This window comes from Eucyclogobius newberryi, unplaced genomic scaffold (assembly GCF_026437365.1).
Source record: "Eucyclogobius newberryi isolate DKJ021-1_F unplaced genomic scaffold, fEucNew1.0.hap1 SCAF_12, whole genome shotgun sequence".
NCBI classification, from domain to species: Eukaryota; Metazoa; Chordata; class Actinopteri; order Gobiiformes; family Gobiidae; genus Eucyclogobius; species Eucyclogobius newberryi.
The window spans coordinates 38,538,190-38,563,086 of record NW_027315746.1 but is presented as its reverse complement, the minus strand read 5'-3'; the positions used below and the strand labels follow the sequence as shown (position 1 = coordinate 38,563,086).

At 45.2% G+C, this 24,897-nt stretch overlaps 1 protein-coding gene across 1 annotated transcript in view; it reads left to right on the top strand.

Annotated features, from left to right (window-relative positions):
• Nucleotides 1–3,654: 3,654 nt before the first annotated feature.
• The window catches only part of LOC140356779 (cadherin-12-like), a 91,642-nt gene continuing 70,399 nt past the window's right edge, over nucleotides 3,655–24,897 (top strand). The window contains exons 1-3 of the mRNA XM_072441976.1: nucleotides 3,655–3,818; nucleotides 15,702–15,826; nucleotides 16,029–16,198. Coding sequence (XP_072298077.1) covers nucleotides 3,741–3,818; nucleotides 15,702–15,826; nucleotides 16,029–16,198 — 373 coding nt within the window. The 5' untranslated portion in view covers nucleotides 3,655–3,740. The remainder of the gene's footprint in view (nucleotides 3,819–15,701; nucleotides 15,827–16,028; nucleotides 16,199–24,897) is intronic.

The window sequence follows — 24,897 nt, the reverse complement described above, 5'->3', positions numbered from 1 at the left end:
CTCTTGGATGAGAGTCGAAACGTCTATTTTTTCAAACTGAGTCCAGATGACTACAGCTGAAGCTTTTTCTACTATAAATCTAAGTGTTATTTCCTCCTGGCATGGACGGCCGATTAGTCCTGCCACCTATCAATCATAAAACGCACCTACTGCACCTGCAGCCGTGTGCGGATCGTCCCACATTTCCGCGTGTCTAAGCGCATTGATCTATCATAACATAGTTCCCTCAGTGTACGGGGCAAAATGAAGACGGAGAAAGACAGTTCGAGCTGACGCAGAAGTGGACTGAAATCTATGGGAGACGAGAGATGCGATGCGATGCGTCGCTCTAATAAACAAACCACATGTGTGTTGTATCAGTCCACACGGGGGAGTGGCATGTGAGCCCGGGGGAGTGGCATGTGAGCCCGGGGGAGTGGCATGTGAGCCCGGGGGAGTGGCATGTGAGCCCGGGGGAGTGGCATGTGCACGGGGGAGTGGCATGTGAGCACGGGGGAGTGGCATGTGAGCCCGGGGGAGTGGCATGTGCACGGGGGAGTGGCATGTGAGCACGGGGGAGTGGCATGTGAGCACGGGGGAGTGGCATGTGCACTTCCGCCTGAGTTCTCAAATCGCCGAAAAATTGTCCATTGCGCCTTTAATAAACGACTCATTTGATGTTTTTCAGTCAGGTTTTAGACCGTTTACATACCGGAATATTTTTCACATGTAGTACTCTGACACACGTGTTACACACATGCAGTACTTTCACACACATGCAGTACTCTGACACACGTGTGTTACACACATGCAGTACTTTCACACACATGCAGTACTCTGACACACGTGTGTTACACACATGCAGTACTTTCACACACATGCAGTACTCTGACACACGTGTGTTACACACATGCAGTACTTTCACACACATGTAGTACCTTTTCCACAAATTTTGCACATTACACTTCTATTCACAATTAAACTACATGTTGTTGTTTTATCCACGCGTTACATTGCCTTCCATTAATTTGGTGTTTCAAAGCCCATGAGTTCAGAGCACGTTAGAACATCCTCTTCCTCCTCATCCTCAATGTTCATTCCATGGCTCGAGCCAAACAAGAATAATGTCATTACTACACACATGTAGTACTTTTACTCTCTCTCAAGGGCTTCAGCCATTCCACATTATGTAGTTCTGTTTGATCTGATGCTGCTTTTGACACTGTCCATCATGGGACCCTCTTACAGAGACTAGAGGACTGGGTGGGACCCTCTTACAGAGACTAGAGGACTGGGTGGGCATCACTGGCCCCGCCCTAAACTGGTTAAGGTCCTATCTGGAAGACAGGAAGTAATTTTGTGTCTCAGACCACATGCCCCTGACCTGTGGAGTGCCCCAAGGGTCAGTCCTGGGACCCCTTCTGTTCAACCTCTACATGCTGCAGATAGGTCACATGACACGCAGTGAAAATGTATCACATTAAAAAAGGCTTCCCAGAAATGACAATGTACAAGAACTAACATTCAAGCGTTACCTTGTGTATATTTTGACAGTGCTCAGGGGAAGACACACAGTCGCGGCTTATCTATGTCAAGTATTGAAAACTAAAAAATATTTGGCAAAACAAAAAATACAGATATACATCAAACCCTCCAAGAGTCAAAATGATTACCACGAGATAGAAGGTGATCCAGCCTTCCACCTCTGCAGGGCCCGTGCGTCCGCAGGGCCCGTGCGTCCGCAGGGCCCGTGCGTCCGCAGGGCCCGTGCGTCCGCAGGGCCCGTGCGTCCGCAGGGCCCGTGCGTCCGCAGGGCCCGTGCGGGGCCCCAGGATCCGACCCTTCTCACCCTGGACATGGCCACTCCCCTCAGACAGGAGGCCACTCCCTTCAGGCAGGAGGCCCCTCCCTCAGGCAGGAGGCCACTCCCCTCAGGCAGGAGGCCACTCCCCTCAGGCAGGAGGCCACTCCCCTCAGGCAGGAGGCCGCTCCCCTCAGGCAGGAGGCCGCTCCCCTCAGGCAGGAGGCCACTCCCCTCAGGCAGGAGGCCACTCCCCTCAGGCAGGAGGCCACTCCCCTCAGGCTGTTGGATCATGAACACTTCTTAAACACTGTCACTTTAACCATCATTTAATCACTCACTGTCACTTTCTGCACTACATATGTAAATTCAACTGTACATTTTGTGTACATAGTAAAGTAATAATCATAAATCATGTTTTTATTGTTATCCTATAGTAGCTTCATATAGGTTGTTTTATTATTGCTCATTCTTTTATGTTGCACCGTATCACCAAAGCAAGTTCCTATGTTTGTGAATTCTGTTCATCGACCATAAACCTTTTCTGATTCTGATTGAGCTTTTTAAGAAGCTTTTAATACATGCTGGGAATTACATTAGTCTAATCTAGATGTCACAAATGCATGAATAAGTTTTTAAGTAAGATTTTTCTGATTTTGGCTATATTGCATAGTTTTACAAGCTTGATTTATACCGTATTTTCCGGATTATAAGTCGCACCAGCCAAAAAATGCTGGTCAAATAAGACTCTGAAGTTTCTTACAGTAGAACTGGAGGCTTCACTGACATTGTCCAGTGAGACTATCTCCTCAGATAAAGCGTCTCGTACATGTTTGTTTTTATCTCCTTCACACGAGCACTAAGTCTGTCTGATCGCTCTGATCAGGTTCATTGATAAATACAGCTGAGTGTCGTCTGCAGAGCAGTGGAAGTTAATGCCATGTGACCTGATCATGTGACCTAACGTTACTTTAGAACAAGGGGAGGAGCTCCGGGTTACATTAACAAACTGGTACTTTTAAACCAGCTCGGTTTTCAAGGACAAAAAGTCCTTGAATCCTTTTTGTATGAATTCTCAGTCAAAGCCAGTCTGATGCAGTGTGGCTGCCGAGGACAGTGAGCCAGGAGGCTGACATGTTGTCTGCAGCATTTGACCCATTCATAAACGCCACTCGGGGAACCTGATTCTAATTATTGGAGCCATACACTCCACAGACCCTATTGGCTCAAAGTTCCACGATTTTCTGCTATGTTACTTGAGTTTTGTGTCATTGCCCAAGTCATGTTTGAGTCCTATTCACTGACCTTTAGTCGAGCCGAGTCCAAGACTCAAGCCTCAAGTCTCCCAGTGGAAGTCTGAGTCAACATTGAACATACATCCACCCTAACCCTCGAACAGAGGTGATTTTCCATTTATAAGAACATGGCTCATACATCCGTGCTGTGTGGATGTTTCATAATGAGTTTTACGGTCTCCCTGTATCTTATTTTTGTTGTATAATAATATTTATCTTTTTATTATTTTCAGATTCGCAGGAATGAACATAACCATGGCTGACCTGAATGTTTCACTCTGAGCAGCAGCAAAAGCCCAGGCTTTCCACAGTCAACAGAATACCATCTGTCCTCTGGATCTTATATTTCCATGTCTACAACCCTACTACCTTTATGACTGGATGTTAACTGCTGGATACTGTTTTTCACATCATATTTGGACCCAATGATCACTCTGAACTCTGCTGCGCTGCTTCTCCTTGTCCTAGGCTTGCTTTTGGACTACAGTTGTCAGTCTGGATACCAAGGCAGGACTAAAGCCGGACACGTGTCACCTGGTGGAGGGGTAAAGAGGGCGGCGGCTCAGAGTAGGCGGGGCACGTCTTTAGGGGAAGAGACTTTATCCACAGGGGCAGTGCTGAGGCGATCCAGGCTGAGGAGACGTGGGAGACCGAGGGTGCAGAGGATGAAGAGAGGATGGGTCTGGAACCAGTTCTTTGTGCTGGAGGAGTACATGGGCTCAGAGCCGCAGTACGTGGGGAAGGTAAGAACAACACTGTCTTATGTTACAATACAAACTCTTATTACCTATTTACATTTCATATCTATTTTTATTTTTTCATTTAAAAAGTATTTAGCAACTTGTTTATACTTGTATTGATTTATTGAATCATTTTCAAAATGTGGTGTGTACTTGACTGTTGCAGAGGTTAACGGAACATTCTTAAACTGTGACGTCAAATTCTGAAGGAAGTCTGTGATTTGGATGGATTGAAAATCAAGCATAAATATAGTAGAAAAAGCTTCAGTTGTTTCATCTGGACTCAATTAGAAAAAATAGACGTTTCGACTTCATCCAAGAGTCATTGTCAATAAAAGAATTTAGGTCGAGAACTCCGATATTTATACTATTCTGTGGTAAGTCCAGCCCATTGGGAGGAGCCTTCCTGAAGAGGAAAGAGTTGTTTGTTTCAACAGAAACTTACCCTCTTTGTATCTACTGAGCCTATTCAACCCTTTAATGGGCTCTTAGTCTCCCCTTTGTCTTTGTGAGACCCTGGCTCACCCTGAGGACCTGATTAGCATCTAAATGTCCTGGTCCTGGTCCTCTACCTCTCCAGGGGTTCAGGATACCATTGTAGACTACAGGAAGATTGAACCTTAGACCTCCGTTTCTGTTTAAAGAAGGTTTTTCTTTTTTAACAAAAATAGCTTCCTTGACTCCTCTTTCAAACCATCTTTTCTCCTGCTTAAAACCTTCACCTCACGTCTTCAAACGAGTGATTAGAGGCATAGCATAAACATAGCACCGGGACCGAGGGTTGATTTTCATGCGGCGGAGGGACCACGGTCCGGTCAGTCCGAGGAGCTGTCCGAACACTGTTTATTTCCCTGCTTATTTATGATTTATGAAAACACTGCATACGCTACAATGGTTTTGTAGTTTTTTTTAATTCAGAATGACAAGTTAAAAGTTTCCCTATTAAGCGGATCCAAACCTTACAATTATAAGAACTACAAAGTGCCACGATCATTGCATTATTGAAGTAGTGCAATCATCGAGAAATCCTGAAAATACTAAAAGACCAAGGAATACGACAAAAAATGTGACCTGTGAAACCTATGAATAACATGTTTCTATAATAATGAAGATCTTCTAGAACTATTAGTGATTGTGTAATGTATTACGCCGTTACTATGACTCAAAAATGTGTTTGAATTGATGGTCAAACTGCAGGGGTCAGAATCATCCTCTCGTTGAGCAAATGTTTCCCCCGTTCAGTCCTTTGACTCAAGTCATCTAACCACAGAAATATAAAGTGCTGCACCAATATGAACATTTTGGACCGATATCGATACTGATGTTATGGGAAAAGCTTTTGTCAATAACCACTGTTCTCTCTAAGCTCCAAGCATGCTCCAAAGGTTTGCACACTAAATAAAAATCCACCCTGAATTGAAACTAAACTAAACACATAAAAAATTATAGAATATCTTTGTAGTGAGTGATAAATGGGCAGGTGTCCCGAGCTGTAGAGGAGGCGAGCAGTGGTGGCCCCTGCCTTGGCTGTGTTGGCCCCTGCCTTGGCTGTGTTGGCCCCTGCCTTGGCTGTGTTGGCCCCTGCCTTGGCTGTGTTGGCCCCTGCCTTGGCTGTCTTGTCCCCTGCCTTGGCTGTGTGGGCCCCTGCCTTGGCTGTGTTGGCCCCTGCCTTGGCTGTGTTGGCCCCTGCCTTGGCTGTGTTGGCCCCTGCCTTGGCTGTGTTGGCCCCTGCCTTGGCTGTGTTGGCCCCTGCCTTGGCTGTGTTGGCCCCTGCCTTGGCTGTGTTGGCCCCTGCCTTGGCTGTGTTGGCCCCTGCCTTGGCTGTGTGGGCCCCTGCCTTGGCTGTGTTGGCCCCTGTCTTGGCTGTGTTGGCCCCTGCCTTGGCTGTGTTGGCCCCTGCCTTGGCTGTGTTGGCCCCTGCCTTGGCTGTGTTGGCCCCTGCCTTGGCTGTGTTGGCCCCTGCCTTGGCTGTGTTGGCCCCTGCCTTGGCTGTGTTGGCCCCTGTCTTGGCTGTGTTGGCCCCTGCCTTGGCTGTGTTGGCCCTGGGAAGAAACCTGTTGGGGTTCCCATGGGTAAAATGCTGCAGGATCAGGTAGATTTGTGTGGCCTTTGGCAGGGGCCCTGTCCCTGAGAGCAGAGGCCTGCGCAGAGTCAAGCGGCTGCTGCAGAGTGGTGTAACACAGGACCGAGCAGGTGGAGATGATGCTGCTCTTTATGAGATCTGGGCTCAGTTTGTGAATGAGCTTTTTCATGTCAGACATTTCTCCCTCTGAACAGTTTCAGTGCGATTAGTTCAGTTCAGTTTATACATTAAAGACCCCTGTGGGTCTCAAGCTCAGAGCTGTCTAAACATGGGCCATTTACGGACTGTCTCGCTGTAATGTGATCGTAATGGCCGGGACCAGGCCATAAGCCTCAATCAAATACTAGGCCTATTTTTTATATATATATATATTTATATATATATATATATATATATATATATATATATATATATATATATATATATATATTTTACAGGGAAACCCCAAGTTATAAAAGTTATATTTTTCATGGATATCTTATAAAAACACACAGAATAAACAACAAACAGTCAAAGGATACTGAAACACAAATAACACTTTCACTAAAATGAACCAATACATAAAAACACATTTACACATTCACTAAGAGAGAAACAAAATATACAAGAGCACCGGCACCGGCACCGGCACCGGCACCGGCACCGGCACTGCGGGTCGTCCTTGACCATTGCTATAAAATCATTACAAGGCATAAAATGATTTTGAGCTGAACCTCAGAGCTGAAACTTAGAGCTGAACCTCAGAACTGAACCTTAGAGCTGAACCTTAGAGCTGAACCTCAGAGCTGAACCTTAGAGCTGAACCTTAGAGCTGAACCTCAGAACTGAACCTTAGAGCTGAACCTTAGAGCTGAACCTCAGAACTGAACCTTAGAGCTGAACCTCAGAGCTGAACCTTAGAGCTGAACCTCAGAGCTGAACCTCAGAGCTGAACCTCAGAGCTGAAACTTAGAGCTGAACCTTAGAGCTGAACCTTAGAGCTGAACCTCAGAACTGAACCTTAGAGCTGAACCTTAGAGCTGAACCTTAGAGCTGAACCTCAGAACTGAGCCTCAGAGCTGAACCTTAGAGCTGAAACTTAGAGCTGAACCTCAGAGCTGAACCTTAGAGCTGAACCTTAGAGCTGAACCTCAGAACTGAACCTTAGAGCTGAAACTTAGAGCTGAACCTTAGAGCTGAAACTTAGAGCTGAACCTTAGAGCTGAACCTTAGAGCTGAACCTCAGAACTGAACCTCAGAGCTGAACCTTAGAGCTGAAACTTAGAGCTGAACCTCAGAGCTGAACCTTAGAGCTGAACCTCAGAGCTGAACCTCAGAGCTGAACCTTAGAGCTGAACCTTAGAGCTGAAACTTAGAGCTGAACCTCAGAACTGAACCTTAGAGCTGAACCTTAGAGCTGAACCTCAGAACTGAACCTTAGAGCTGAACCTCAGAGCTGAACCTTAGAGCTGAACCTTAGAGCTGAACCTCAGAGCTGAACCTTAGAGCTGAACCTTAGAGCTGAACCTCAGAGCTGAACCTTAGAGCTGAACCTTAGAGCTGAACCTCAGAGCTGAACCTTAAAGCTGAAACTCAGAGCTGAACCTCAGAGCTGAACCTTAGAGCTGAACCTTAGAGCTGAACCTCAGAACTGAACCTTAGAGCTGAACCTCAGAGCTGAACCTTAGAGCTGAACCTCAGAGCTGAACCTCAGAGCTGAACCTCAGAGCTGAAACTTAGAGCTGAACCTTAGAGCTGAACCTTAGAGCTGAACCTCAGAGCTGAACCTCAGAACTGAACCTTAGAGCTGAGCCTTAGAGCTGAACCTCAGAACTGAACCTTAGAGCTGAGCCTTGGAGCTGAACCTCAGAGCTGAACCTTAGAGCTGAACCTTAGAGCTGAACCTTAGAGCTGCTGTATAATGCATTTATACAATAACAACATCATCTAGAACTGTGAGAAAAGTGCCTGGATGAACTGGGTTCTACAATTAAGAGGAAACACGTTGACATCTCTATGATATCTGGCTTTACCATCATTTGTCAGCTCTTTGTCTGTTGAAGGAGAGTTTATCACTGATCCAGACATTTGTAATAGAGTACAATCATATTACCATCATACGCGAGAATAGATGCCTTTTTTGAGTCTCTACTTTTTGTTTTATTTGAATTCATGAATGGATTAGGGTGAGTTTTGTTGGATGGAGTGAACATCCTCTTGATTATCTGGAATCACTTGTGCACAAGAAGGAGCCTTAGCAGACAGAATCACATCATCTGCACAAGTGGATGCTACTGTGTTTTAGATTATGCCCAATGAGTTTATATATATATATATATATATATATATATATATTGTAAATAACAGTGATCAAAGGACAGAGCCTTGAGGAACTCCTTTATTAAGGTCAGAACATTCAGATTGAAAGCATCAGCAGAAACAGCTTGAGCTCCATTTGTGAAGTATCTGCAAACATTTCTCCCAAAGCCTTCTCTTCACATCCAGATAATCCAAGATATTTCAATGATCCACTCAATTCAATTTCATTTATTTTTGTAACGCCCAAAATCACCACAGTGAAAAAAACAGATTAAACAATGTTCATAGGGACTTGGCCATGTCCCAGCGTCCCCCGTCCTTTGACCCTCATTCTTGGTCAGGAAAAACAACAGAACCTCTTTGATTATGATGCGTTCTGTCTGGCGTTGGACTGTATCCTGAGGACAAGCTGACCGTGGCTCCCAGGAGAGAGCTGAAATCTCTCCAGAATACTGAGGCAAATTGAGGGCCCCGATCAGAGACCACGTCCAATGGGATGCCGTGGAGACGGATGACAAGGAGGAGGAGGAGTTTAGCCGTCTCTTTGGCAGAAGGAAGCTTGGGAAGGGGCACGAAATGTGCCATCTTGCTGAACCGATCGACCACAGTCAGGACAGTAGAGTTGTCTCTGGACGGTGGTGACGAAGTCCAGAGACATGTGCGTCCAGGGACAATGAGGCAGAGGATGTAGAAAACCGGCTGGAGCATGGTGAGCCGGCTTGAGCTGGTTGCAGGTGGGGCAGGCGATAATATAAGTTAAGACAAGCCTTTATTTGTCACACAATGGGGAAATTCCAGTGTTGCAACACAAAGTAGGTACAGAGGTAAACAACAAAGAACAGATATTATCGAAAACTTAAAAAAAACACTCTTAATAGAAAAGCTCTTACAAAAACTCTTATAAAAACCTCTTGTATTCTTAATAAAAAGTGAAACAAATAATAGTAATAATAGAACGTAACAGTCTTATTTACAGCAGTTATATGGATGTTATATTGCACCAATATGATTGAAATTATGACATTATTAGGTATGACAGTATTGCACATGCGTATGTCATTATTGCACATGTGTATGACAGTATTGCACATGGGTATGTTAGTATTGCACATGGGTGTGTCGGTATTGCACATGATTAAGTCAGTATTGCACATGGGTATGACAGTATTGCACATGGCTATGACAGTATTGCACAAGGCTATGACAGTATTGCACATGGGTATAACAGTATTGCACATGGGTATGTTAGTATTGCACATGGGTATGACAGTATTGCACATGGCTATGACAGTATTGCACATGGGTATGTTAGTATTGCACATGGGTATGACAGTATTGCACAAGGCTATGACAGTATTGCACATGGGTATGACAATGTTGCACATGGGTATGACAGTATTGCACATGGCTATGACAGTATTGCACATGGGTATGTTAGTATTGCACATGGGTATGACAGTATTGCACAAGGCTATGACAGTATTGCACATGGGTATGACAATATTGCACAAGGCTATGACAGTATTGCACATGGGTATGACAATGTTGCACATGGGTATGACAGTGTTTGTTGTAGAGTGTGACAGCAGCAGAAGGACAGACTGTGAAACGTCTCCTTCACACAGCGAGGGTGGATCAGTCACTGAAGCTGCTCTCCAGAGTGGACAGAGTGTCCTGCAGGGGACAGAGTGTCCTGCAGGGGACAGAGTGTCCTGCAGGGGGTGACACTCATAGTCCAGCATAGATGTGAGTTTAGCCAGGACCCTTCTGTCCCCCACCTCCTGCACCGAGTCCACAGTCCAGGACGGAGCTTTGTCCAGCTTCTTCCTCTCCCTCTCTGTGATGCTGCTGCTCCAGCAGACCACACCTACAGGAGCTGATGCCACCACAGAGTCAGAGAAGGTCTTCAGGAGTGGCCCTGTCAGGAGTGGCCCTGTCACTCCAAAAGACCTGAGTCTCCTCAGGAGGTAGAGCCGACTCTGGCTCTTCCTGTACAGTCTGTGTTATGAGTCTAGTCCAGTTTGTGGTTCAGATGAACACCAGGTAATTAAGAGGGAGTGTTGCAACGAGCAGCCGGCTCTCACCAGCGCCGGAAGTAGAATGACATGACATTGACAAAACCCCGAATGTCCTCATCCAGTGATGTCCATCAGAACCGGCGCTGTACGATGTCCGTTGGATCCCAGGATGGCAGGATCGTGTCTGGATCGGCCCTGCTGGGCTTGACGTTGGAGGACCCCGGTCAATAGGAGGAAAACTTTTACTACTGTTACCATAGCGGTGCAGTCTGAGGCCGTGTTCCACTCTCGAACAGGAGCTTCTAGAACCAGAGCGGACAGCAGCTTCTTTTACAGGTCTGTGCATGCGCTCTGAGGACCACACAGCCTTAAACCCTTAGATCTATGCCCAAGCCACTCTGAATAAACCTGTGTGGGAATCTTGGATGTTTGCTGCTATTGCCCTAACTGCACATGTGCGAGGAGAATGTAGCAACAGCAATCTATTTTTTAGAGAGGTCTTTGTAGCCTCAGACTCTGTTCATGGTTCTAATGATTGGATGTTAGTTAGAAATACAGGGTGTCATTTAACGACATAGAGAGCTAATTTGTGTAATGAATTGGTCAGTGGGCTGACCTCATTAAATCACTGTGATAAGCTATAGGAGTTTAAGTCAGTAGGATAGTGTTCGGACACCTGGGCTCAAACCTTCACTGGAACTCCTCCAGGTTTCTACGCTTTTTTTCCCAAAGAGGTTTTTTTTGTAGTTTTTCCTGGCCGAGAAGGAGAGTCTAAGGACAGAGGACCCTGGGACATCGTCCCTCGCCACCACAGACATTGTTGATTCATTTCTCCCTGTGGCCCTCAGAGGCAACTGTTGTTGTGATTTTGGGCCTTACAAAAATAAATTGATTTGATTTGATTTGATTTGAAAGCCCCCCTTGCATAGTGGGTCTGCTTGCCCCTCACGGGTCCAGGTCCATATGGGGACATTTTTCTCACGGAAATGTAATTTTGTTGGTGTATTATTTGGGCTTCTCTTTATCATTTTGTCTTTTACTATCTGGTCTTGTTATTATGAAATGTAAAAAAGAAAAGTATAGAAAGAAAACACCTTCCAGACTGATACAATTATACAGAGATATAATTCTGGATTTCCCCCTGTCCTGAAAGTATTTTGAGGTCACTGAAGGTACTTTCCCTTAACATTTAGCCTAGACTGAGCTCACGTGTGCCCGGGGATCATCCATTAATCATGCGGTGGTGCTAACAGTAGGATACAACTTGCGTATCGTGGGATAGGGCCAATCACATGAGGGGATTCCAGTAATATGCTGATGGTGCCAACAACAGGATTTGGCTTTAGTCACACAGAGGGCCGTATGTCCAGGTCGATTCCAGGTTGGGATTCTGCTTCCTTCACAGTGTTAAGCATAAAGAGGCTGGAGTGGGATGGTGCAAGTCCATATATGGTGATCTCCAATTACTGATTACTATGGCATTTAAACCGCCTGTGTGGGTGTTTGCAGTCTTGGCATAAAAAAGATTTTACACAATTATTGAGACATACAGTAAATAAACAAACAAAAGATTGTCTGATTGCTGCAGGGCGGTTATGTTGGTCCCCAAGCACAAATTCAACAAAAATGTAAGGTTTAAATAATTACATAACAATGAAAAATGTACTTACAACTCAAGCCACTCTATTTCTTTGGACATAGAATCTCATCAGTACACAAAATCTATTAAAGTAAAATAATTCACGCATTCAAAATTGTAAATCTGAAGGAGCTTTGAAAGAAAGAAAAATGTTCAAATGTTCTAATATGACGACACACGGAGCAACTGCGTCGCCCTCTGTCAGCATTTCACCATTTATGTAGCATGTATAACTCACTGACCATTCATGTAGCATGTATAACTCACTGACCATTCATGTAGCATGTATAACTCACTGACCATTCATGTAGAATGTATAACTGGAGGTACGTTTAATGCCATAGTGTGGAACACTTAAGGCAAAGCAATAACACAAACAGACATTATCACCAAGAGTCTGACATCATTACAATCTACTTTGACCGTCAGTATTTACACACCTCATTCTAATCCTTTGTCGTCCCCACTTTTGGCCAGGTTGAACTCACATGTGGTGATTTAGAATTGAGGGGAGGGGCTAACAGTAACAGTAAGACAGGGGGGACCCAATCACATTAGGACAATCCAGTCACAAGACACAGGCAGACAAGCGGCTTAGGAGTGTGAGGAAAGGTCAAGACATGAACTTTTAAATCTGGATTAATCACAGCTTTGTAAAACTCAGTAATGCCTATAAACATGTACCAAGGATGTAGCGCTTTAAGATTCTGTCGTACACATTATTCAGTCTTAATTAAGACTAATGCATACTACAGAATATTGCTGGACACATTGGTATAACATATTTTATTACATTTTAAATCATGAGTACTGGATGTAACAATGCAATACTCTCTAATTGGGCAGGTTGTGGCTTAATAAATACCCAATATATAATACTTCTAAGAATGTGTTAAAAAGTAACTAGTACTCTGAGTAATGTGTACTTTTTACTCGTACAAATATGGAAGATGTTTATGACTTAAAATAATTCAAATCAAACTATTAATAGTTTTCCATGTGAAAAATGTAAAACAAAGTACTTTACAGTAAAAATCCCAGACTTCCGGTTGTGGAGATCTATCCCTTATGTGTCTGGCCTGTCGGAAAAACTGCAGAGAATTTTTAGACAACACAAAGTCCCTGTTTTAAAACCAGGAAACACTTTAAGACAAAAACTGGTTCACCCTAAGGACAAGTTGCCGACTCAAAAACAGAGAAATGTAGTTTATTCTGTCCAATGCAGTGAAGAAAGCTGTAAAGAACGTTACATAGTGAGACTAAACAGCCTCTGCACAAGAGGCTCTATCAGCACAGAAGAAATACAAGTTCAGGACCACAGAAGACACTGGAGTTCAGGACCACAGAGCGCCGTGCATCTCCATCTTGAAGCCTCTAATCACTCGTTTGAAGACGTGAGGTGAAGGTTTTAAGCAGGAGAAAAGATGGTTTGAAAGAGGAGTTAAGGAAGCTATTTTTGTTAAAAAAGAAAGACCTTCTTTAAACAGAAATGGAGGTCTAAGGTTCAATCTTCCTGTAGTCTACAATGGTATCCTGAACCCCTGGAGAGGTAGAGGACCAGGACCAGGACATTTAGATGTTAATCAGGTCCTCAGGGTGAGCCAGGGTCTCACAAAGACAAAGGGGAGACTAAGAGCCCATTAAAGGGTTGAATAGGCTCGGTAGATACCAAGAGGGTAAGTTTCTGTTGTAACAAACAACTCTTTCCTCTTCAGGAAGGCTCCTCCCAATGGGCTGGACTTACCACTGAATAGTATAAATATCGGAGTTCTCCACCTAAATTCTTTTATTGACAATGACTCTTGGATGAAGTCGAAACGTCTATTTTTTCTAACTGAGTCCAGATGACTACAACTGAAGCTTTATATCTTGTGTTGTACATTCTCTCAGTGTTGTAGAGCTCCCATTTCTGTGCTGTGTCGTTAAGGACGTCAATGAATTCTTGTTCAGATGCCAGTTCCATGTTGACACAGGTACTCAGTCCGAGGCCTAAGATGAAATCAAAATATTTTATATCAAATCTGTGAAGCAGTTGCAGTACTAGGCCTACAAATAGGCCTATTTTAAGATTGTTTATGCAGGAGGTACAATATCTACTCCTACGTTGTGGTGGTATTTCATGCAAAAATAGGCCAGATCATGTGGCTGACATACAATGAATAAATAATGAGATAAGAAAGTAATAAATAAATAAAAAAACTTAATTTGAATTTGAATTTGCAAGACAATTTTAGTACTGACCTTTAGACAAAAACTCCATGAGTGTGACAGATGGTTTGAATTCCATGGTGGGGTAGAGGTGGAACACAAATTGCTGCAAGTCCTTGGCTCTGCATCTGATTTAGTTGGATCCACTGCCTCCTCTTCAGGTGGAGGTGGGGTGGCTGTAGGGTCTGAAATCACGGTAGTGGTGGCAGTTGCATTTCTCCGAAAAATCCACGCACTAGTAGCCTTTTTAGGGCACAAAAGTTTATCCTTCTCAACCTCAAGCTGTTTGACCATCTCCATAAATGCTCCATGGTCAGAATTGGACAGTGATTTGATGGAGCATTTCCATTTATTCTGTCCATCAGTGAATATGACTTGTCGTTTTCGATCGGGACATTTCACTTGCTGCAGTGCGACGTACGCGTTGATAAAAGATCGTAATTTGATAGCGCTTGCGCGCCTCTAGTCCCTGAACAGCCTTTGGTATTTGTATTAGTAGAAACAAAGTCTCCAAATAATGTCACGCGTCGCGACATGTTTGTTTATGGTGAAATTACAACGAAATTATTTCCTCATTGCGCGAGTTGATTGGCTGCTGTAAAGCGCTATGCGCATTACATTTCAAAATAAGCAAAGTCATGAGTGTCTGATGTCATGGATGTTGGCCTAATGCTCGTTGCTGAGAGTTTTTTAGTATTTCAAAACAATTACTGCCACAAAAATGTATTGAAGCTTCAAAGCAACAAAAAGACGAAAGTCTTTTCAGCTTCCACCCATTTTGAGATGATCCCTAACACAATGGTCAGGCGGGACAAAGGTGTGCCGGGGTGGTCAGGTTTCGATGGCGAGCGTGGGGGAAGGTGGACGCGCAGGTGGCGAGAGCCATCATCGGCATTTGTGGCTTTAATTGTTATTCTTGAGTCATATAGATATGATCTATAGATCATATATTTAACCCTGTCAGTGACCAGATGAAAATCCTCTTTGAGTTGGTAAACCAGGTATGGACAAAACTAAATGTCTTGGCAGCGTCCTCTGGAATTTGGCCCTATCGGAATGTGAACATGTTTTTTCTGGGGAAAGCATCTGGTGGTGGAGCACACTGAGAAGACAGGCTTAAAATAAGACTGTAGCTCCATCCACGGACAAACAGGAAGTCCTTCACCAGATATTTTAATGAAGTAGTCCCTGGTTTTGAATCCAAATTAGATACACTTTGGTTGGCAGCATCTGGAGACATGGAACTGTAATAATCATTGCAATGTTTTGGATACTCTGTGGTTTTTTCATAGCGTCCTGGCAATAAACATGCTTTTTGTTTTTTAATATCTTGCCTTCCCTTCAAACCCTAAGACGAAGTGCACAAAATTGGCTATGAATTTACCTAAATGTCAGACAATTTATTTTTCTCTTCTGCTCATAAAAGTAAATGAAGCCTTCTTTTGCCCTGCTGTTCTTGTAGGACAAGAAACATCTCTCAATATAATCCAATAGGAACCAGAGCATATTTCACATGCTTTAATTGTAAAAACCTAGTCCCAGAGTTTTACAGTCACTGTTGTGGAGGCAGGAGACGTTGTGAGGGAGGGTGGTTTGTGGATTAGGGAATATAAAACTTCTGGTTTGTTTTTTGGTTTTAGCTCCACTCGGACATGGACCACGGGCAGAATGCAGTGAAGTACACGCTCTCAGGAGACGGGGCTGGGTCTATCTTCACTATTGATCAGCTGACTGGAGATATCCACGCTCTGGTGGGGCTCAACAGGTGCACACCAACACACCAACGTTCACCAACCGCCAAGTTCTTTCATTGTGTTCTTAGGCAAAACAAATCACCTACTTTACCTAGTATGAATGAGGTGTAAAATAATGATTTATATCAAGGAGTTGACTTAAGTTCATTGTTCAACCACCACTAACAGACAGAAAGTGCTCTCTCTAAGTCTCTTGTATTCTAACTGTAACAGGGAGGAGCGCTCCTTCTACACTCTGAAGGCCCAGGCCGTGGACATCCACACCAACGTGCCCTTGGAGCCAGAATCTGAGTTCATGATCAAAGTGCAGGACATCAACGACAACGAACCACGGTTTCCTGACAAATCCTACTGCGCCAGTGTCCCCGAGATGTCCCCCACAGGTAAAATAAGGCAAGGCAAGGCAAGTACATTTGTAGAGCACAATTTGCACACAAGGCATTTCACAGTTCTCGACACAACAAGAGAAAAATGCATTAAAATCACAAAGACATGACAAAAATCACAAAACCTTATTCTCTATTCATTCAATTTAACAATTTAGCCAACATGAATCATACATTCAGTCCGTGTTTAGTGATGCACCAGATGGGGATGCATGTGCGGCGAGAGTGGACGTAAGAGCTGAGAGCTCCTCGCGGCCTGCGAAACGCCCTATGATCTTATCATATCCAAGTCTACAGTGTGAGGGAACCAAGACAACAAGCTCTGGGAAATTCAAAAACCCTACGGTGAAGTAGAGTGGTTCTATGTTGAAGCCGAAGCCAGACGAGCCAACACTGGGACTCGACTATAACGCCAGGTTTGATCTGAGCTGAACAAACTGCTGCAAGTGAACACAATAATGCACTGCTAAACTCTGAAGAGAATCAAGGCCTTGAAAGAGAAGTTTGAAGGCACAATGCGGAGGTGCATGACAAGAAACTACAAGATGCTATATTCTGAGAGGAACCCGCGCTCTAGTGGAGGAACCAGAATGGAATCGGACATATCTGCAAATTTGAGGGCGAGAAGAAAGAGTTTTGGCCTCTGAGAGAGCAACTGCACCTGAACATTGAGGACACGTGATTAATTAATTATTTCTACTGGGAAAACCCAATGAGAAAAGTTCTCTTTTTCATGGACCTGTTAAAACACAGAATAAACAGCAAACACAGGAAACTAAAACACAAATAAAACAATCAATGAAATGAATCAATACATAAAAACACATTTAAACATACAATCTGAGATACAATGATATAAAACAAGTGCATTGTGGGTCGTCCTTGACCAGTTCTTTAAAATCAATAAAAGGCATAAAAAGATTTAATTTAAAAAGTCTCTGTGTTTGTTCCACAGGAGCAAAGTTGTTGAGTCTTTTATCCTGTTTCTGTTTGACACGATGAGATTGTACAATATAAATGTGAGACTCAAACGGTGAAAACCTGAACTAATGTGAAATAAACTGGATAAATAATCAGGCAAAATGACGGTGTAATCCCTCATTGGTCCAGGCGTGTTCCATAGTAGAAAAAGCTTCAGTTGTAGTCATCTGGACTCAGTTAGAAAAAATAGACGTTTCGACTTCATCCAAGAGTCATTGTCAATAAAAGAATTTAGGTCGAGAACTCCGATATTTATACTATTCTGTGGTAAGTCCCGCCCATTGGGAGGAGCCTTCCTGAAGAGGAAAGAGTTGTTTGTTTCAACAGAAACTTACCCTCTTTGTATCTACCGAGTCTATTCAACCCTTCAATGGGCTCTTAGTCTCCCCTTTGTCTTTGTGAGACCCTGGCTCACCCTGAGGACCTGATTAGCATCTAAATGTCCTGGTCCTGGTCCTCTACCTCTCCAGGGGTTCAGGATACCATTGTAGACTACAGGAAGATTGAACCTTAGACCTCCGTTTCTGTTTAAAGAAGGTTTTTCTTTTTTAACAAAAATAGCTTCCTTAACTCCTCTTTCAAACCATCTTTTCTCCTGCTTAAAACCTTCACCTCACGTCTTCAAACGAGTGATTAGAGGCTTCAAGATGGAGATGCACGGCACTCTGAGGTCCTGAACTTGTATTTCTTCTGTGCTGATAGAACCTCTTGTGTAGAGGCTGTTTAGTCTCACCTATGTAACGTTCTTTACAACTTTCTTCACTGCATTGGATCGAATAAACTACATTGCTCTGTTTTTGAGTCGGCAACTTGTCCTTAGGGTGAACCAGTTTTTGTCTTAAAGTGTTTCCTGGTTTAAAATAAACAGGGACTTCGTGTTGTCTAAAACTTCTCTGCAGTTTTTCCGACAGGCCAGAGACATAAGGGATAGAAACACCCTTCCTTCTCTGTTCAGTTTCCCTTTTGTCCTGCTTCTTGGTTCTCTTCACTCTGTTGAGAGCCCAAGCGGGGTAACCACAGGCTGAGAGGGCATTTCACACATGTTTTTCCTCTTTCTTCTTGCCCTCTGAGCTGGTGGGCACACCTTGAGCTCTGTGTTGTAAGGTTCTGATCACTCTCAGCTTGTGCTGTAGTGGGTGGTTGGAACCAAAGAGCAGATACTGGTCCGTGTGTGTAGGTTTCATATATACTTCTATTTGGAGTTTCCCGTCCTCTCCTCTGATCGTGGAACAATCAAGAAAGGCCAAGCGTTCTCCTTAGAGTCTTCTCTTGGAAAGCTGATGTTCAGGTCCACAGCATTGATCTGCTCTGAGAAGGCTTCCAACTCTTGTTTCTTGATTGTTACAAAAGTATCATCGACATAGCGAAGCCACAGTTTTGGGGCTATGCCTGAGAAAGAGGCCAGTGCCTTCTTCTCAAAGTGCTCCATGTACAGGTTGGCCACTATGGGAGAGACAGACGAGCCCATGGCACAGCCATGAATCTGTCTGTAAAATTGTCCCCGGAATTGAAAGTAAGTGGTGTTAAGACAGATGTCCAACAGTTTGCAGATGCGCTCAGGTGTCAGTTTGGTCCTTTCCTGTAGGTGGTGCCTTCCTGCAGTCTGATCCTCACTGCTGCTACTGCATCAGAGGTCAGAGGTCAGATGCAGGTGAACAGGGACACAACATCATATGAAACCATGAGGTCATCTGGGTCCAGTTGGAGATGTTTCACTTTATCCACAAAGTTGTGCGTGTTTTCCACATGATGTTCCGAATTCCCCACAAGTGGAGCCAATATAGTTGTTAAATGCTTGGCCACATTGTAAGTGATAGAATCTGTGCTGCACACTATGGGTCTGAGTGGAACATCCTTTTTGTGTATTTTTGGAAGGCCATAAATGCAAGGCATGGCTTCCCCAGGACACAGTCTGTAATACAGAGGCCGGTCTATCACTTCCTCTTTTTTCAGCCTTTGTAAACAGTCTATCACTTTCTTCTTGTAGCCACTGGTCGGATCTCTTTTCAAGCGTTCGTATATGGTCGTGTCCTCGAGGAGGGTGTGGACTTTGTAATCAGCTGCGTTGAGAATTACAGTGCAACGTCCCTTGTCGGCTGGGAGGATGTTGATGCTGTGATCTTTTTCTAGTGCTGAAAGTGCTTTTCTCTCTTCAGATGTGATATTTGAAGGAGGTGGTTTGGCACTCTTCAGAGTCGCTGTGACACGTAACCTCAGGTCTGCAGCCTCCGATTCAGTCATTTTTGGTCCTTTTGAACGTTACATAGTGAGACTAAACAGCCTCTGCACAAGAGGCTCTATCAGCACAGAAGAAATACTAGTTCAGGACCACAGAGCGCCGTGCATCTCCATCTTGAAGCCTCTAATCACTCGTTTGAAGACGGTGAGGTGAAGATTTTAAGCAGGAGAAAAGATGGTTTGAAAGAGGAGTTAAGGAAGCTATTTTTGTTAAAAAAGAAAAACCTTCTTTAAACAGAAATGGAGGTCTAAGGTTCATTCTTCCTGTAGTCTACAATGGTATTCCGAACCCCTGGAGAGGTAGAGGACCAGGACCAGGACATTTAGATGTCCTCAGGTCCTCAGGGTGAGCCAGGGTCTCACAAAGACAAAGGGGAGACTAAGAGCCCATTAAAGGGTTGAATAGGCTCAGTAAATACAAAGAGGGTAAGTTTCTTTTGAAACAAACAACTCTTTCCTCTTCAGGAAGGCTCCTCCCAATGGGCTGGACTTACCACAGAATAGTATAAATATCGGAGTTCTCGACCTAAATTCTTTTATTGACAATGACTCTTGGATGAAGTCGAAACGCCTATTTTTTCTAACTGAGTCCAGATGAAACAACTGAAGCTTTTTCTACAATCAGGCAAAATGCCAAAAAGAGCCTTAAACACAAACAGAAGGCCGAGCTGTTCTCTTCATCCAATAATCACATTCTACTTTAGAGTTTAAGTGACAGTGGTGAGTTCTATGTCCTTCTCCTGTAATGAACCTTAGAGCTGAACCTCAGAGCTGAACCTTAGGAGGGTGGGAGGGAGGGGCTGGACTGAACACAGGTGCATGTTAAAGAGGGGGCGTGGTCCTGAGGCGGCGTGGTCCTGAGGCGTGGTCCTGAGGCGTGGTCCTGAGGTGAGGCGTGGTCCTGAAGCGTGGTCCTGAGGCGCGGTGCGTGGTCCTGAGGAGTGGTCCTGAGGTAAGGCGCGGTCCAGAGGCGCGGTGCTGAGGCGCGGTCCTGAGGGGCGGTCCTGAGGCGTGGTCCTGAGGTGAGGCGCGGTCCTGAGGCGCGGTGCTGAGGCGCGGTCCTGAGGCGCGGTGCTGAGGTGCGGTCCTGAGGCGCGGTCTTGAGGCGCGGTCCTGAGGCGCGGTGCTGAGGCGCGGTCCTGAGGCGCGGTCCTGAGGCGCGCTGCTGAGGCGCGGTCCTGAGGCGTGGTCCTGAGGCGTGGTCCTGAGGCGCGGTCCTGAGGCGTGGTCCTGAGGTGAGGCGTGGTCCTGAGGCGTGGTCCTGAGGCGCGGTCCTGAGGCGCGGTGCTGAGGCGCGGTCCTGAGGCGCGGTGCTGAGGCGCGGTGCTGAGGCGCGGTCCTGAGGCGCGGTCCTGAGGGGCGGTGCTGAGGGGCGGTGCTGAGGGGCGGTCCTGAGGCGTGGTCCTGAGGTGAGGCGCGGTGCTGAGGCGCGGTGCTGAGGCGCGGTCTTGAGGCGCGGTCCTGAGGCGCGGTGCTGAGGCGCGGTCCTGAGGCGCGGTGCTGAGGCGCGGTCCTGAGGCGCGGTCTTGAGGCGCGGTCCTGAGGCGCGGTGCTGAGGCGCGGTCTTGAGGCGCGGTGCTGAGGCGCGGTGCTGAGGCGCGGTCCTGAGGCGCGGTGCTGAGGGGCGGTCCTGAGGGGTGGTCCTGAGGTGAGGCGCGGTGCTGAGGCGCGGTCTTGAGGCGCGGTCCTGAGGCGCGGTGCTGAGGCGCGGTCCTGAGGCGCGGTGCTGAGGGGCGGTCTTGAGGGGTGGTCCTGAGGTGAGGCGCGGTGCTGAGGCGCGGTGCTGAGGCGCGGTGCTGAGGCGCGGTCTTGAGGCGCGGTCCTGAGGCGCGGCCCTGAGGCGCGGCGCTGAGGCGCGGTCTTGAGGCGTGGTCCTGCTCCCAAACTTAAGATAACAAACTTATCAACATTGAAACATTTGGGAGTGTTGAAGCACCTTCAGAACACTTTTGGTGAAGAGCTTTTCCCGATTCCCTGTGAGCCCAGGTCATTCATCGCACTTCTTGTCTTTTTAATTTCCTGTAGAATTTGAGGATCTGTGTTTTTGGCAATTAGCCTCCAACAACTTTTGTTTGTTCTGTAAATTGTTGAATTTGTTTATGCCTATGACAGCTTTTACCCTGTGACTCCAAACTGCATTATATGCGTCCCAGTTTCACCATGAGACACATCTCAATGTCCTCTCAACAGTGAAGAGACCATTAGATCTCCAAAGTGTGTTGTTGTTTCAGTTCCAGATCTACAGTGATGTAACAGCAGCTCCATCACTTAGATCTACATTTTATATTCCATAGGGTGTGGGTGGGGGAAATGTGTATAATGGAGTACATTAGCATTCATCTCTCCCCAGATATGTTATGTATTCATTTGTGAAATCTATAGATTTACATTATAATCTAATGTTGAATGAACATGTAAATTACAAACGTTCCCTCAGAGACCTTTGTAATCAGATCTATAACTTTAGTTTAGAAAAAGAGTTTTTTTCCTGAGGATCATATACAGTGTATTTATCAATGTAAACACACTTCCATTATTAGTTCCTTTAAAGGAATAATAGACTATTTTTGGAGCTAAATCTGAGTCTCATTTCCTCGTTGCGTGGTCAGCTGAGTAGTTCTCCCACATGTCAATCATTGCCTGCGTGCTAGTGCACACCTGCAGCCTCGTCCCCAGGATAGCAGCACGTTTCCATGGCAGCACATGCGTGGTTGATATGCCAGTGTGTAAAGCGAGCAGCGAGTTCCTTCAGTGTACCACTCCAAGCTGTTGACGAGGAACTGTTTCTTTCAGTTGAGGAAAATCTCTAAGCTCAGGAAAATGGTGTCTCAAAATGACCTGGAAGTTATAATTCATGCATTTGTGTCTCACGTTTAGACTACTGTAATAGCTTGTTTTCCTGTCTTAACAAGAAGGAACTCTCTCGTCTGCAGCTGGTCCAGAACTCTGCAGCGAGGATCTTGACCCGCACAAATAGAAGGGCCACATTTCACCCATTCTCAGAGCCCTTCACTGGAGCCGGTCTCATACCGGATACAGTTTAAAATTCTTGTTTTAACTTTTAGAGCTTTAAATGGTCAGGTCCCATCGTACATCAGCGATCTGATTAAACCGTACACTCCCTCTCGCTCATTAAGGTCCTTGGATCAGAAACTGTTGTTGGTTCCTCGCACCCGTTTTCGGACCAGAGGAGACAGATCCTTCCAGGCTGTTGCCCCCAGACTCTGGAACGATCTTCCGTTCTCCCTACGGTCACTGGACTCAGTTACTGCTTTTAAGGGTCAGCTTAAAACCTTTTTATTTAGTCAAGCCTTTTAAATGCACTTGTTTTACGGACTGATTTTACTGTATATTGTTGTATATGTTTTGTTCACTGTAAGTTTTTTGTGTTTCTATTGTTTTATTCTGTGTTTTGTGAAGCACTTTGTGACCTCTGTCTGTGAAAGGTGCTGTAGAAATAAAATTTACTTACTTACTTACTTACTTACAGCACAAAAATGGCCGAGGGACGACAGAAAAAGAGTGTGTTCGAGCTCAGAAGAGACGCTGCAGAGACAAGAGATGCAACATGATCAAATCAAATCAAATCAATTTATGTTTGTAAGGCCCAAAATCACAACAACAGTCGCCTCTGAGGGCCGAAACAACAATGTCTGTGGTGGCGATGGAATCAGACAATGTCTGTGGTGGCGAGGGATGATGTCCCAGGGTCCTCTGTCCTTAGACTCTCCTTCTGCAGGAAAAACTACAAAAAAAACGTCTTTGGGAAAAAAGCGTAGAAACCTGGAGGAGTTCCAGTGAAGGAGAGATCCCACTCTCACAGACATGAGGGAGACTGGAGCTGGAGCCACTCTTCAGGCAGATGAGGGACCGTCCACACGGGGCAGGGACCACTTCACCAGGAGAGGGGCATCTGGGTCCACAGGTCCTCAGGAGTGAGAGAAAGAAAAAGAAGGCGGTGAACAGTTTGCAAGTGGAATTAAAAAATACATATTGTTTGATAGAATAAGTCAAAAGAAGAGGATAGTGCTCAAGCTGCCATACTTCCCCCAGCACAGTTGCTGCTAGGGCAGCGGAGCTAAAGCTGTGGGTTTATATTTCTGTTCCTAACTAGTCTGACCATAAACGATTTCGAAGAGGAACGTTTTAAGCCTGGACTTAAATGAAGAGACTGTGTCAGCAGATTTAACATGGACAGGAGCTGATTCCATCACACAGGAGCTTGGTAGCTAAACGCTCTACCTCCTACAGTACTTTTAGAGACTCTTGGCACCACCAGAAGGCCGGCATTCTGAGAGTGAAGAGCTCTGTTTGGATGATATGGTTCTAGAGCATCTTTGAGGTAGGATGGGGCCATGTCATTTATGGCTTTGTAGGTCAAGAGTAGAATTTTAAATTTGATTCTAAACTGGAGCCAGTGAAGAGACTCCAGCACCGGCGTAATGTACTTCTTCTTTTTGTTCCTGTTAGTAATCTTGCTGCTGCATTTTGAACCAGTTAAAGTTTTTTATGGAGCTTTTAGGACCTGCTGTGAGCAGGAGTTACAGTAGTCTAATCTAGACGTTACAAATGCATGGATAAGTTTTTCAGCATCACTTTTAGGCAGGATTCTTCTGATTTTGGCTCTTGTTGCGCAAATGGAAATAGTCTGTTTTACAAGCTTGATTTATATGAGCTTTAAATGAGAGCTCCTGGTCAAATAAGACTCTGAGGTTTCTTACAGTAGAACTGGAGGCTACACTAACATTGTCCAGTGTGACTATCTGCTCAGATAGAGCGTCTCGTAGATGCTTAGGACCAGCACAATGACCTGAGTTTTTTCAGGGTTAAGAAGCAGGTAGTTTAGTGTCATCCAGGTTTTTATCTCCTTCACACAAGCACTAAGTCTGTACTTGATCGCTCTGATCAGGTTTCATTGATAAATACAGCTGAGTGTCGTCTGCAGAGCAGTGGAAGTTAATGCCATGTGACCTGATCATGTTGCCTAACGGCAGCATATAAAGAGTAAACAGAATTGGACCGAGTACAGAACCCTGTGGTAGCCCGTAAATTACTTTAGAGCAGGTGAGGAGCTCTGGTTTACATTAACAAATTGGTACCTATCAGATAAATAGGATTTAAACCAGCTGAGGGCGGGGCCTCTGAGGGCGGGGCCTCCAACACCTACATCACATTCTAACCTCTGCAGTAGAATGTTGTGGTCGATGGTCAAACGCTGCGCTGAGGTCCAACAGAACCAGGATTGAGACCAGTCCATCGTCAGCGGCTAATAACAAATCATTTGTGAATTTGACTAGTGCAGTTTCAGTGCTGTGGTGGGCTCTGAACCCTGCTGTGGTGGGCTATGAACCCTGCTGTGGTGGGCTCTGTAACCTGCTGTGGTGAGCTCTGAACCCTGCTGTGGTGGGCTCTGGAACCTGCTGTGGTGAGCTCTGAACCCTGCTGTGGTGGGCTCTGGACCCTGCTGTGGTGGGCTC